Here is a 12855-nt window from a genome sequence, read left to right on the forward strand (position 1 = left end):
AACAATATTTGCTTAAAGAATGTGATTGTTTGCCAGGAGATATGTGTGCTTTCTGGATAAGGTTGGCATTTGATCGTGAGGTTAGCATGTTAATTTTCAGTATCGACCTTCCTGCATCAGTAGTCCCTATTACCATTTTCTATCCGCATCAGTACATGCTTTTCACCTTGTTGAGGAATTCTGAGAATTTTACATTAGTGAAAGCTATTTTAATACTCAATACTTTGCTATACATCCTTATCATGTTAGATTGGTTTGGAAGGTACCTGAATAGTCTGCCAAACTGTTTTTAGATCAACTTTTCATTTATTTGGATTCATATTTTGTTTCGGTTTGTTTTTTATTTCGTGGGGAAAAAAAAGGAAGGAAATATTGTCGGCTATAGGAGAATAAGATATTTTTGGGGTAGTAGTTGGTATTGCTTTGTTATAAATGGTCTTTGCTGAACTTGTCAGATCAAATGATTAATCAAGAAGATATAATTGACTGCAGATAACTAATGATCATTCAGCTGTTGACCTTCTGAATTGTGCACGATGATAGAAATGTTCTGTAAATAACTCTGTTTTTTTTTCCTTTCAAAATTCATTATGACCATTTTATCACCAATTGCAAAAAATGTGAGTTATTGCTCAGGCTGAGGTCTGCCACTTTTGTGTTATTATCAAGGAGATAACACCGGCCGGGAATATATTTATACAGAGGTTACCTGGCATGGGCCTCTCTTCTTTCCTCATGCACGTGCGTTACCATCGTCCCAAGGAGGCGTGGCTGGTCAATGCGACATCGTGGTGTGGCTGCCACGTGTTTGGTCGGGAGCACCAAGTAAATCTTTCGCACTGTGAAGCCCCAGGGAAGCTTATTTAATTCTATACCGTCCTACTTTCTTATGCTATTGCATTGTCTTTTTGCACACATCGTCGGTACATGGCTTGGAACATTGTATTTTGTTCTCTCCCATTAATTTACTGGAGAGTTGGCCATTTGGCTATCTGCATATTTGTTACGTGGCCTTTGTTTTTGAAGGCAATTCTTATGGAGAGGCCTCCATAGGATTTCCCAGGGAGGACCTCTGGTGCTACATGACTTTGAACGTTGTGTAGCATTTTGAATGGGTTGACTTATAAGCACTGTTATATACTGATATACAGGGATTCAATTTGTTGAATGTTTCATGGTACAGTTGAGTGTCTACATTAATGGCCATAACTTGTGTTGGACTGCATAGGCATTCTGTCTGGAGCCGGTGTCCGGTGCCGGCTCTGTTTTTGGTTGACAACAAAATGTGAGCAAGGGATGAACAACCCATGTCTTGTCTGCTTATATAAAATTCAGGTATCATTAATGCAGACGTTTCTCCAAATCAGACCCTACTTATAGAGCAATCTTTATTTCTTTCTACTTTTTCAAAGTTAATTAAGAGAGGAAGTACTACATCAAGATTCGGGTTACATACTGCTATTAATCTAGTGATCTTTTTTTTTCTTTCTAAAAAAAAGAGATCAATGGTTGAATTAATTGGTTATGCCTGGGTAATTTTCATAGGTTGCTGCATATAATCGAACTAGGATTACCATAAATGCCAAGGAATCCCATGGTCCTTTACTTCACTGTGTTTTGCATTACTTATTGTTTGTTTCTATGCTTCTCCAAGCCATTGGAACTCTTATCTTTAGATTTTGAACTAACAAACTAGCTATTTATTCTTTATTTTACCAGTGTAGAATCATTGATCTCCTATGGTGGCTTTCATCATTTCAGATATGGTTAAATCATCGACGAAAGTAAACTAGGTAGCCAAGCAAGGCAGACAAAGCAGTGACCAGGCCTTGTGCGGTGGGTATCAAACAATCTGAATATTACAGGTACAGGCAACAATAAGGATTAGTATTAGAATGATTAATTATATTGAAGGAGTGAGTCACATTTACGCCTCTGAGCCACTGACATGTTAAGAATTTAACAACAATTCCACATGCACCGATGCGTTGTCGACCCATACAATAAATGTAGATGGATAAACATACTGTGGCTCTTAATGAGCACACACAGATATATGTCTATATGTCTATCTTCGGAACGAGTAATCCATCTCTCTGTACTGAAGTAATTATAATAAGAAAGGCTTTTAGCGTTGAACAAATTCTAGCTGTCACAATTTATTACTTTCCAGATTCGGAGAGGCACATCGTCAGTTGGAGCAAACAGAGTGATGATGCGACGAAGCGCGTGCAGACCGAAAACAAACAAGTAGGGAAGTAGCTACCTAGCCAATCATGCATGCATCTACCCACCGGCTAAGCTAAAATCACCAAAATCTTGCCCCCACGGGCGGGATCAGCCGGTTATGACATGGATTCTTGCAATATAGGTCGAGAGGTCGAGGGTCTGCGGCAGCAAATGCGATAACATCAATATCTGTCCGTGCTAAACACCTGAGACCACCATGTCATAGCCGGGCCCGTATTCACCGTGATTTACTCCCTCTCATACTTGTGGGGCCGGGGTGAGGGGGCTGCTGGGTTGGCGGTTCCAACCTTTTTGCAACATAAAATCACCAAAATCATGGGTTCTTTTCCGTGTCAGAGGTATAAGTTTAAGCAGTGGCGCATCGAGCTTTCCCTTTGCCGGCCAAAAAAGTGAGTAGGCAGAGGGAGAATCAATCAATCCCCTGCTAGCTGACGGTGATCATACATGTATACATTCCCATATCATGCATCAGGGGCGTTTGTTTCAGGGTTTCGCCAGAAGAAAAAAAAATGACATGATCAGCTGGTTCAACAAACTGTACCCAATCTAATCTGGTTGAAAAAAAAAAATAAAACATAACAGAGAAATGTACCCCCAAAAAAAAAAAGTTTCGGATGAACAGCTAGGTAGCAACTTCGACATTAACAAGTACACGGTGCTACGAAATAAAAGCGTGCAAAAGATGGCACGGATGGGATGGATTGCAGAGGATGAATTAAAGGCCGGGAAGATGGCTGACTACTCTGTGAACTATGTAACTCAGCAAAATCATCTCGCCGATCAAATTGAGTCGCGGGCGGAGGAAGGAACTGTATCAGTCAATTAATTATTAACTCAATTTGCAGCGTCGAGGAGCTTGCTCCACTTCTTGTTGCCCGGCGCCCACTTGGGGCACTTGGGGCTGAAGAAGTTGGAGCGCACCCTCGCGTCCAGAAGCTCCACTACTGGCCCCGCCCGTACGCACCTCGGTGCCTTGTACTGGTTGATGGACGCTCCCTGGCTCAGCGCGAAGTCCATCATCTTGTCGAAGGTACCCTCCTCCACCATCCGGATTTCCAGCGGCCCTATCGACTTGTCGCACACCCGCCCCTGCCGGTACACGCTGTTCAGCCTCTCTTCCACCGCTAGGCAGCAGTCCTCGAATACTGACGCCGGCACAGTCGTGGTCCCCGGTTCCTCCCGCAATTCCCAGTAAAGCACGTAGTGCCCCGGGATGCTGCGCGTGTCCGCGTAGCTCGTGTACTCCACCAGCGACGCCCCGAACGGCTCCAAGTGGCTCACCGCGGCGCTCACCGCCGCGTGCAGCTCCACCTCGTCCGTCTTGTCCGAGTCGATACTCAGCGCCACGTTCTTCCGCCGTATGAACTTGAACTGCGGCGCCTTGTTCTTGAATCCCGCCACCCTCAGAACGTCGCCCACGCGGTAACGGTACAAACCTGCACCATTAATTATTAATTACCTTCTTAATTTTTTGCTAATTTGTTTAATTTGTAATTAATTAGTGGTGGAATGACGAATCGACGACGACTTGCCAGCGAAAGTGGTGACGACGAGCTCGTACTCTTGCCCGAGCTTGACGTCGACCAAGTCGACCAAATCTCGGTGATCAAAGTCGGTACTTTTACAGCAGCTGGCACTTGGAACGGGGAGGAATTCGAAGTAGGCCATGGTGGGGATCAAGGTGTAGGCAACGTCATCGGGTTTGCTCAAAGGTTGCAAATTGAGGCCGAAGTAGCACTCGGAGGAGGCGTACATGGTGCACGTCAGCGGCAGGCCGTTGCTGTAGAAGTCGAGCGTGGGGATGTACTGGGCCATGGCGCCGGTGACGATGACGTCCACGTACTTGGTGTTTGGCCACAGCCTTGGAATGATTCCTTGCCAGGATTTCCTGCTGCACTCCGCCTCGATCAGGTCAGCCAGCTCAGCCTCAGGGCGCAGCACGCGCCCCACGGCTTCTCGCACCGCCCGGTCCGTGATCTCGTGGTCGAGTTCGCCGGTGCGGATGTCGCGGCAGAGGCGCGACCAGTGCTTTTCGAGGAAGCGGATGGCGCGGATGAAGCCGGAGGCGAAGACGGCGCCGACGCGGAGGACGTCGGATCGGTGGAGGAGGCCGCAGAGGAGTTGGGCGTACATGCTCTGGTAGGAGTCCTGGCAGAGGATGGCCTCGTTGGGGCTGGTGTACAAGTTGTACGGATCGGCGGGGCGATTGAGGAAGTGACGGCTCTTGTAGTAGCTTGTTAGAACGGGGCGTGCGACGAGGCCGCCGGGAGTGCGCGCCTCCGACTTCACGAACAGCAGGTACATTCCCCTGCCCTTGTCGAGGCCCCTCACGAATTGGCTCATCACCGGCATTAGCAGGCTATATAGAAGCGACCGCCGGTCCAGCTCCTCCTCTATCGTCGGCATCAACTTCCGCTCGCCGCCGGATGTTCCCGAGCTATACGTAGCACAGAGTAAATTAGTTTCCGGCGGATTTGACTTCAATTTTACTACCGTCAATGGTTAAGCATACTAATTATGCATCGATATACCTTGTGAGGAATTCTGAGATTGGACGGCCGCAGAGGATGTGGGAGGTGTCTCCCTGGGCGATGCGGAGAATGTCGGGTTGGATTTCTTCGTAGGTGACGAGCGGGATGAGGCGCTTGAAGGCCTCGGGGTCGGAGGCGAAGCGCCCGGACAGCCCGTGCCGGTGCAAATACTTGGCGGGAGCGTTTTGCGAGAGGATCTCGAGGAGCACGCGCCGTTGAACTCCGTCGGCGTTTGCCGTCACATCCTCGATGAACTCGAGGGCCTTCCGGTGATCCTCGGGTGCGGCATCGCCTTCTACTCGAGGGAGAGTGGCCGGCGGCGGTAGTTTTGGTGCTTCCGGCATGATGAAATTAAAAAGGAGAGGGAGAATTTCAATGAGCAGAAAATAGCTGAGAAGAAGGTTACTCGTGTTGGGTGCGGAGAGCGTGGGACGGCGACGATTGCTATTTATAGAGATGAGGCCGAAGTAGTTAGACAGAGAAGCATTGATGGAGTATTATCTCACGGCCGATCACTGGTATTTTAGCGTATACAGTGTACGTACGTACTCGACAACAAAATCCATAGATCAATTTCTCCAGATTAAACGGATCAAAAAACAAATTTTGGAGGCCTCCCTAAAATAAGCCATCTAACGATTATAGAACAAGAATATCTTAATTTTTACCATCATTAATTAGGAATAATAAATCTTAATGGCCGGTATATGTAGGAACAGTGATGGTTAGTTTACAGGCCGATATGATGTCAACGAATCTAGTGCGTGATTATAGATACAGATCAGTTGTTTATATATGTATAATTAATGTGAAGCATGCTGTTGGTGTGTGCGAAATGATAACCAAGCAATTGCAAACAAGAAAAAGGCAGGAAGTGAAGAGGAAGCGATATGATTATACACGTCAAAGCAATATATATAAATATACATAGCGAGAGGGGTGTTGGGAGGCACTTCATGTGCCTCTGTCGCACGAAGAAAAGTAATGTGGCTGTCTCCTTGGAATTTATTGGGTGCGAATGAGGTTCATAACAGACGCATCTTTATCTCCTTGCAGCAACCAAATTTGGAAACTAATTAATTAAAAGCTCGCGTCTCGTCTCCAAGGAGGACGATGAAAAGAAACCATCAGGGTCAGGCCATTCATTTATTTTTAATTACGCACTTAATTATATATCTGGCTTGTGTGTTGTTAACTTAGGGTGAAGCTCAATTATTCTTAATACTCCACGCACACATTGAGAATTCAGCTTAATACACAGCATATTTTTCCAAGTTTTATATATATATAAAAACCTACTAGACGTACCAGTAGTCAACGAAGAAATATTCCACTGGTCGATCGTAATTTTTTTTCTTCTGTTCAAATCGGTGGCTAGCTGGGGCCCTGGGTGCATGCCTCGAGGCTCAAATTATTTGAGCCCGATCGACGACATGTATGCAGTGGGAATCATGGCAGGATTGACGAGAAATGGGAGAAGTGACTTAAAGCGAGGTACTTTAAGACTCCCCTAGCTTGCATGGATGCTATCAGCCACACACACACAGTTCAAGTGGCAGGGATAAAATTAAAAGGTGAATGGAGTCGTACTGGTCATTTGTTACGTGTAGTGGAGCAGAAAAGGAAGGTTGGTGGGAAAATCCCTGCGCAATCTTTCTCTTTTTCCTACGTGCAATTATCTAAACAGGGGAAAATATTAAATCAAATTTCTAAACCTCTCTCTCCCTCTCTCTCTCGTTTTTTTGATGGACTAAATTTAAGAAAGAAGTATCTTTCTTTCTTTCTCTCTGTTTTTTCCATTCAAATAAATAAATATATACATACATACAGTGTCTCTCTGTCACCAAATGATTTGATTCTTTTGGTTGAAATCGCTGGTAATGGATGGATGGATGGATGTATGTGGTCTCCACTCTCCTTTGGCCTCGTGTTTTTCCATTTTCCACCATCATCAGATCACAGTCACTCCTCTCTCGTTCACTGTCATGCGCCATATACCGTTCATTGTCTCCGACGTCCATCGCGACGTACGCGGGGACCAACTCGTTGTCCCATGACTCCCATCAATATCAGCTCGATCGCAATTCGTCTCCATCCAATTAATTAACACGTACGTGTCTTCTCCTCATTCATAAATCCTTGAATTAAGTTGCTGCAGGCAATTCAATGGCTGTCTAACTTAAAAGCTGCTGCGGCAGTGAAGCTAACTGGCCGGCCGATCGGACACATACCAATTAAGTCGAAGGGAAGGCAGATCGAATTAAGCACGATGAGAAGCTAGCTCGTGGAGGAAATTAATTTATGCCCCAATTAATCCCAAAATAGTAAAGCGGCTTAGCAATCTGAGGACGTGCGTGATCAAGAAAGGTTTTAGAGGCGATGGAGCATATGGAGAAAGGACTCGGTTGAGCTTTTAATTTACACGATGTTTCTTTGCATCGTTTGCAGACAGCAGCTAGTCTAGAGCCACATCTCCCACTCGGTTTAAAGGTAGGGAATAGGATCAGATGCTATGCTGGCTATCCATATGTCATTCCGGGATGATGATCCATCTCTTTTCGAGTAAATTATCATAAACTTTTAAAAATGTATTTACAGATGAATAAAAACAAAATATTATCTAAAACAACAAGAATGCACATGCATTAGCGTACTGTACTCCGATTTGATATGCGATCAAACGAAGCGAATGGAAACGTGTGTCGTATCGTGCGGCACGCGGATAGATGAAAAAACACACGTACAAGAAGAGACTGCTCATTAAACCCTGTGCATGGATTGGCCACACGTACGGTAATTAAATTAATTTATTAAAAGGGTGGTTATAATTAAGCGGAGCTACTAATTAGTTTAATTACCAATGGAATAAATGATTTACAATGCAGCAACTCACAAACTCTGGCGAGATGCATATATATGATTATTGAATTCTTCCTAAAAAGGTTTAAGCGAGCTCGATGAGTTCGATTGGAAGGAAAAGACAAGATGAATATGCCGATCGAGAGGGCTGACTAGATATTTTGCTTCAAAATTATTTTTTATTCTACATCAATAATATGAACAAGTAATTATTGTACAGTACAGTTGTTTCAAATCAAACTACGAGCCAAACTAAAAACATCTGTTTTATTCTTTGTATAAATTAAAGAATACAACCGAAAACAAAACTAATGAGATCGAACATTCAATATATATACATAGACATCAAGAAATTAAGTTCACACAAATGGACATCAAAATGCATGAAATTAAATGGGCCGCGAGAAGTATCGTACGTGTTCCCAGCTTCTTCCGATTTACTATCGCGTTCGAGTTCATCGATCGAGTTAATCGATCGGAGCTGCCTGGACCACTGGAAAAGTGATACATCTGTATTCTTCTGAGATTAATTATATTGCATGGTATATGTGAATATAAATCGATTAAATAATTAAATGGATGCATCATAGTGTTTGCCCTATGGAAGAAACTGGTCCTTGTACCTGATGGCCAAGTTCTGGTGATTGATTTATACCTCTCTCTTTACACTCTCCGGAATTCCCGGTGATGTTGTCACGGGTCGGATACTAGCTACACCTTCCTGTCCTCTCTGCATCACGAGCAGGGATTCAACGAACAGAGTCTCTTTTTTTTTTTTCTTTTGTTGTTTGTGAGCCAATTCAAAGAGACCATAATTATGTCTCTAGTAATTCCCACGAAGCAAATTGATTTCTAGGATGTGGAAAGCACGTATTGTTCCAGAGAATAATAATGAATAATGATATATGTATATGTATATATCAATTTGGCTGACGTTGCAACAGTGTGGAGTTTGGCAACCGTGCGGTTGCAGCGACATGAGGGATTAATTTGTACTTGGCTTGCTCCTGCAAGCTAAGCGTAGCCATCAGAGGCCCAAACGTATACGTGCATGCATATGGTCTCCATTAATGGATGTCCCGAGCATTATTTCATTCACCGGATCACCCCACACCACACACACCGAGGCCTTAACGTTAAAGTGGAGACACTGATCCGGTCTTTCTGGTCTTTGTCAGATCGACCAGGGTCTAATCCACGGAGAGCTCAATCAGCGTGCATATATACCCTCCCACATGGATGTGATTGCTTGTATAAAGCTAGCTAGCAAAATTAATTAAGTAGACGATAAGTTGTTTTCTCGCATGGTTCCGGCGGTCGCTTTCTCTCATAAAGGCAATTTATAAGCATCTGTGATTACGGCCTCTCAACGTGCGCCCCTTGTCATCTTCCTCTCCCGTACTCCATATCTATCCTATCTCTGTTCGAGACCAAATCGATCATCACGTACGCTACTTCCATCTTAATTTGATTTTAAGGACGGAGATGACACGTTGGACAGGTTGTTTTGTTGTTGAAAGTCCGATCGTCAATATACTTGTAAACTCAAGTTGAAAATTTGATAACGAGGAGTCAAATCTCACAGATCCAGTTAGCTTTAGGACTTACAGGCCGTATGATGAGAGACTAACTATTAGATAACAAAACATTCAAAAAAAATATGAAATCGGCACATCAGCGGCCCTCCTAAAGCCGATCTCACTGATATAGAGAGAGGTAAATGCAGGTACACAGCTGAAAGCACATAGTCGGGACGCTAACCCCAGACAATGACACTCCGAGGATCGAACCCTGGACCTTTCGGCCACGAAACCATGCGCCCCCAGCTATGTTACGCCCTGGGGACAGATAACAAAACACTCAAACTCGTATGTACGATTATTCTTATGGTTGTCTGATTTATATTGAAGATTGTACTATACCGTAAGATGACATTTGTAAACTGAAGTATCATTACAAAAGTGGAGATAAGTCTATTAAGATGATCGAACTAACTTGCTAGCTTGCATTGTTTAATTTCTGTTTTCAAAGAGCGGTCAATGCTGTGTTAATGGTGAACACGATGGATCGAATAGTAATGATGATCGAGTGTTGTTTTGTAGGTGGACTTGCTTGTCCTATAACAACCAATTAAGAATTGAAAATATATAACTACTGCATGCGACGGTTTTTATTGTTATCCAGGAACGGAAGATCATGCGATCGATGATGCATAATTAAATATATATGTGCCGGAATAAAGCTCAATTATTTATATATATATTTACTGGATCGGAGTGTTCTACTGTCCATTGAACTTTCGACATCTAATTAGTGCGAGAGGCTACAGCGACGCGCACAGACTTTGACCGGGGGTCCGATTGTTCTTTTCAAGATCGATCGAACATACTATTATCGATAATGGTCCAAAGAATTTCTGGACGAAAAGCATACATAGTTGGCATGAACAGAAAGAAAAAGGCAGAGATCATGAAAATCACTGTCGACGGATAAATCTGCTCAACAGTGCCATCGAATGATTTGATCATGTACCCGGCAACGATCGCATGTATGCATGTCCTTCCTAGCTAGCTAGTAATTAGCTCCCTAGCTAGCTAGCTACATGATCTTTTGGAGAATTAAAAGTCTATTGTCAAAATCGGCCTGGCCCCGGGACACATATTTCAAACGCAGGGTGTCCCACGAGGAGAACAATCTCCACACTTTGCGGGTCAGTCATTGGAAGCCGATCCTGAACCGAACAATCGGCGACGCTCACCGGAGCATTAAATGGAGTAGTCATTGTGCGTGAATGGCCGGTGAGGGAGGAAGGAAGGATAAGGTCGACTCTGCGTTGACCTTAGAAGATCTGAAATCTGAATTGGAGGCCAAAGTCAAGGATCTAGCTAGCCCCCCCTCCCTATCCTCAGATATCACATATGCTACTTTTTTTTTTTTATCAAATTGTGGAAAACAGAGGTGCGTGTTAATTATATCATATTACAATTAATATTTCTTCTGGCAATTAATCCAAAGGTGGGTTTGGCTGTCTCCAAATAAAGGTGATGGAGACCAACAGCAGCAAGTACTCTGTAAAGTATCCATCCTTTTTGCAAAAAACTAATTGTATTGATATGGAACAAACAGTGTGCTTGTCCCGTAACCAACCTTTAGCTTTCGAGGGGGAGCTTTCACTCCATGTATCCTACAATTTTGCTGATGTGGGCGTCATCCGACAAAGACAAGGTGGCCAGCACATTCATGCAACTACAGAGCTTGGTGAAAGCAACCAGATATATATATGTATAAATTAATAAGCTCTCTAGCTAGCTATAATCTGGGGAGATAAATTGATAGATAGATATATAGATAGCTAGATCCTAGATGAAGTGAGGCGCACGTTGTAATGGAAACAGTAGAGAGGTGGAGTTGACGAGCATGGGCAGGAATAAATATGGGAGCAGTGGATTTTGTCTGGGAAATGCTATGTTTGACTTACGGTGAGTACAAAAAGGAGGTTGACATGTTTAAAGATGCAAAACTAAGGCAGATATATAGCTCTTGCAGGCATCATAGCATGTCGAACAGGTAGCCTACACAATAAATGAATGGAGTGGGAAACTATGCCTGCATGAAATTTATGAACGGATGGACGATGCAGGGGAGAGCGAGCACTGCTGATTGAATTTTTTGGTTTCATTAATTTGTTTCACTATAGTGCTCGCCTCTGTCAGCTTAGCTTAACTTATTGTCCATGGACACTTGTCGCTGCTCGACCCACCCATCATGCATGTTAAACTATTGGATTCATCGTAAGATTGGCTGAGCATGCAAGAACTAATTGTCCCATGGATCGGATTTGATTTTAAAAATCAAGCCCACTACTGGAGGGATTAGGAGGCCTGGGATCGGATTGATAAAACCAGGGCATCCTCGTTGCCATGATATTACAATAAGCACTAGTGCTAATTCATATACGAAGAAGAATTCACAATGAGAAATAAACCAGCTGATGGATGACCAACGTGTAGCAACAAGGCAATTGCATTAATCAGTATTGACAGAACAACTTTAATTAGTATAGAAAGGATAACAGACCAATTTTACAAGTCGTACAAAGATCATGCCATATATGTTGAGCTAGCTGAGTTAGAGCAGCTGCGTCTATCTGCCTCAATTTACGAGCATTAGCAACCATGCAGTAAAGATGATTATGTATGAAATGAAGGCCAAGGAATTTGTAGAAAAAATCAAATAAAAACAATAATTGCATGGTGCAGTTAAAAGAGGAAGGCCCAAGTCACCCAACAGATTCAGCAGTTCATAGTCCTAATGACAAGGCTGATGCAGGGACAAGATGAACATCTTTTCAAAATTCAAGTTTTGTTACCACTGATAAGAAACAGGGCCGGTCCTGACTTTTCGGGGCCCTTGGGTGAAAAGAGAAAAGGGACCTCTATAGGAAAAAAAAAATATATAACAATTTGAATACAGTTTAATAGAAAAAATTGAAAATTAATATATTTCATTTAAAATATGATAGACTCCATACAAAATATATTTCTCAAGATTCTTCAAAAAGTACAACACCGTACAAAACATATTTCCTATGTTTCTCCAAAAAAATGTAATACCTATTAATACAAAAAAAAAATAAGTATGAAATAATCATTGAAAAATCTATATCTTCTAGCATTTTGAGAAATAAAAACGTCAATAAGATTTTCAAAATCAAAATTTTCTAACACCTCATTTTTGCTACATAAAATTGTCAAGCCATTTATATGCAAATCATTATCATCATCTTATCTCAATTCTTCTTGCTCATTCGTTGCATGATTATGATCATCATTTTCTCTCAATTCTTCTCGTTCATTGATTGTATTATCATTTAGTTCTTCTTGATTACTCAATTGTTGTTCATTTGTTGTATAATCATTTAGTTCTTCTTAACTTTTTTTCTTGTAATTCATCAATTGAATCTTTAATTGAAGAGTTAGTTTTAAAAAACTTACAAAGAATACCTTTATGAGTTTTAATAATCTATTCCACTTTTTATCTTTTGTTTCTTTTTTGACTCCAAGGTTGATATTTCTTTAAAACATGTTTGTACTACCAATTTCAAGTGTAAAAATAAAACACACAAAACTAGCAATAAAACTGATAATGAATAAAACACAAGTAGTGAAAATAATAGTTGAAGAACAATAAAGCTTGTTTTATGCTTGAAGCAATC

The 12855-nt window shown here is 42.4% G+C and overlaps 1 protein-coding gene across 1 annotated transcript; it reads right to left on the reverse strand.

The window, feature by feature from the left end:
• Nucleotides 1-2858: 2858 nt before the first annotated feature.
• Nucleotides 2859-5262, reverse strand: LOC122012598 (probable indole-3-acetic acid-amido synthetase GH3.1). Its single transcript, XM_042569194.1, has 3 exons — nucleotides 4782-5262; nucleotides 3783-4687; nucleotides 2859-3686 (listed from the first exon to the last, which is right to left on the reverse strand). The coding sequence occupies exons 1-3, from the start codon at nucleotides 5123-5125 to the stop codon at nucleotides 3085-3087; spliced, it is 1851 nt and encodes a 616-aa protein (XP_042425128.1). The 5' UTR covers nucleotides 5126-5262; the 3' UTR covers nucleotides 2859-3084.
• Nucleotides 5263-12855: the final 7593 nt, after the last annotated feature.

This window comes from Zingiber officinale, chromosome 8A, assembly GCF_018446385.1.
Source record: "Zingiber officinale cultivar Zhangliang chromosome 8A, Zo_v1.1, whole genome shotgun sequence".
Classification (NCBI taxonomy): domain Eukaryota; kingdom Viridiplantae; phylum Streptophyta; class Magnoliopsida; order Zingiberales; family Zingiberaceae; genus Zingiber; species Zingiber officinale.

Bases quoted from the DNA above. Each gene is read 5' to 3' on its own strand.
- LOC122012598 (XM_042569194.1), bottom strand. From the start codon at position 5,125: ATGCCGGAAGCACCAAAACTACCGCCGCCGGCCACTCTCCCTCGAGTA. The intron at 4,688-4,781 runs GTATATCGATGC...TGCTACGTATAG, and splicing joins ATCTCAGAATTCCTCACAAG to CTCGGGAACATCCGGCGGCG. The intron at 3,687-3,782 runs GCAAGTCGTCGT...TTAATGGTGCAG, and splicing joins CGTCGTCACCACTTTCGCTG to GTTTGTACCGTTACCGCGTG.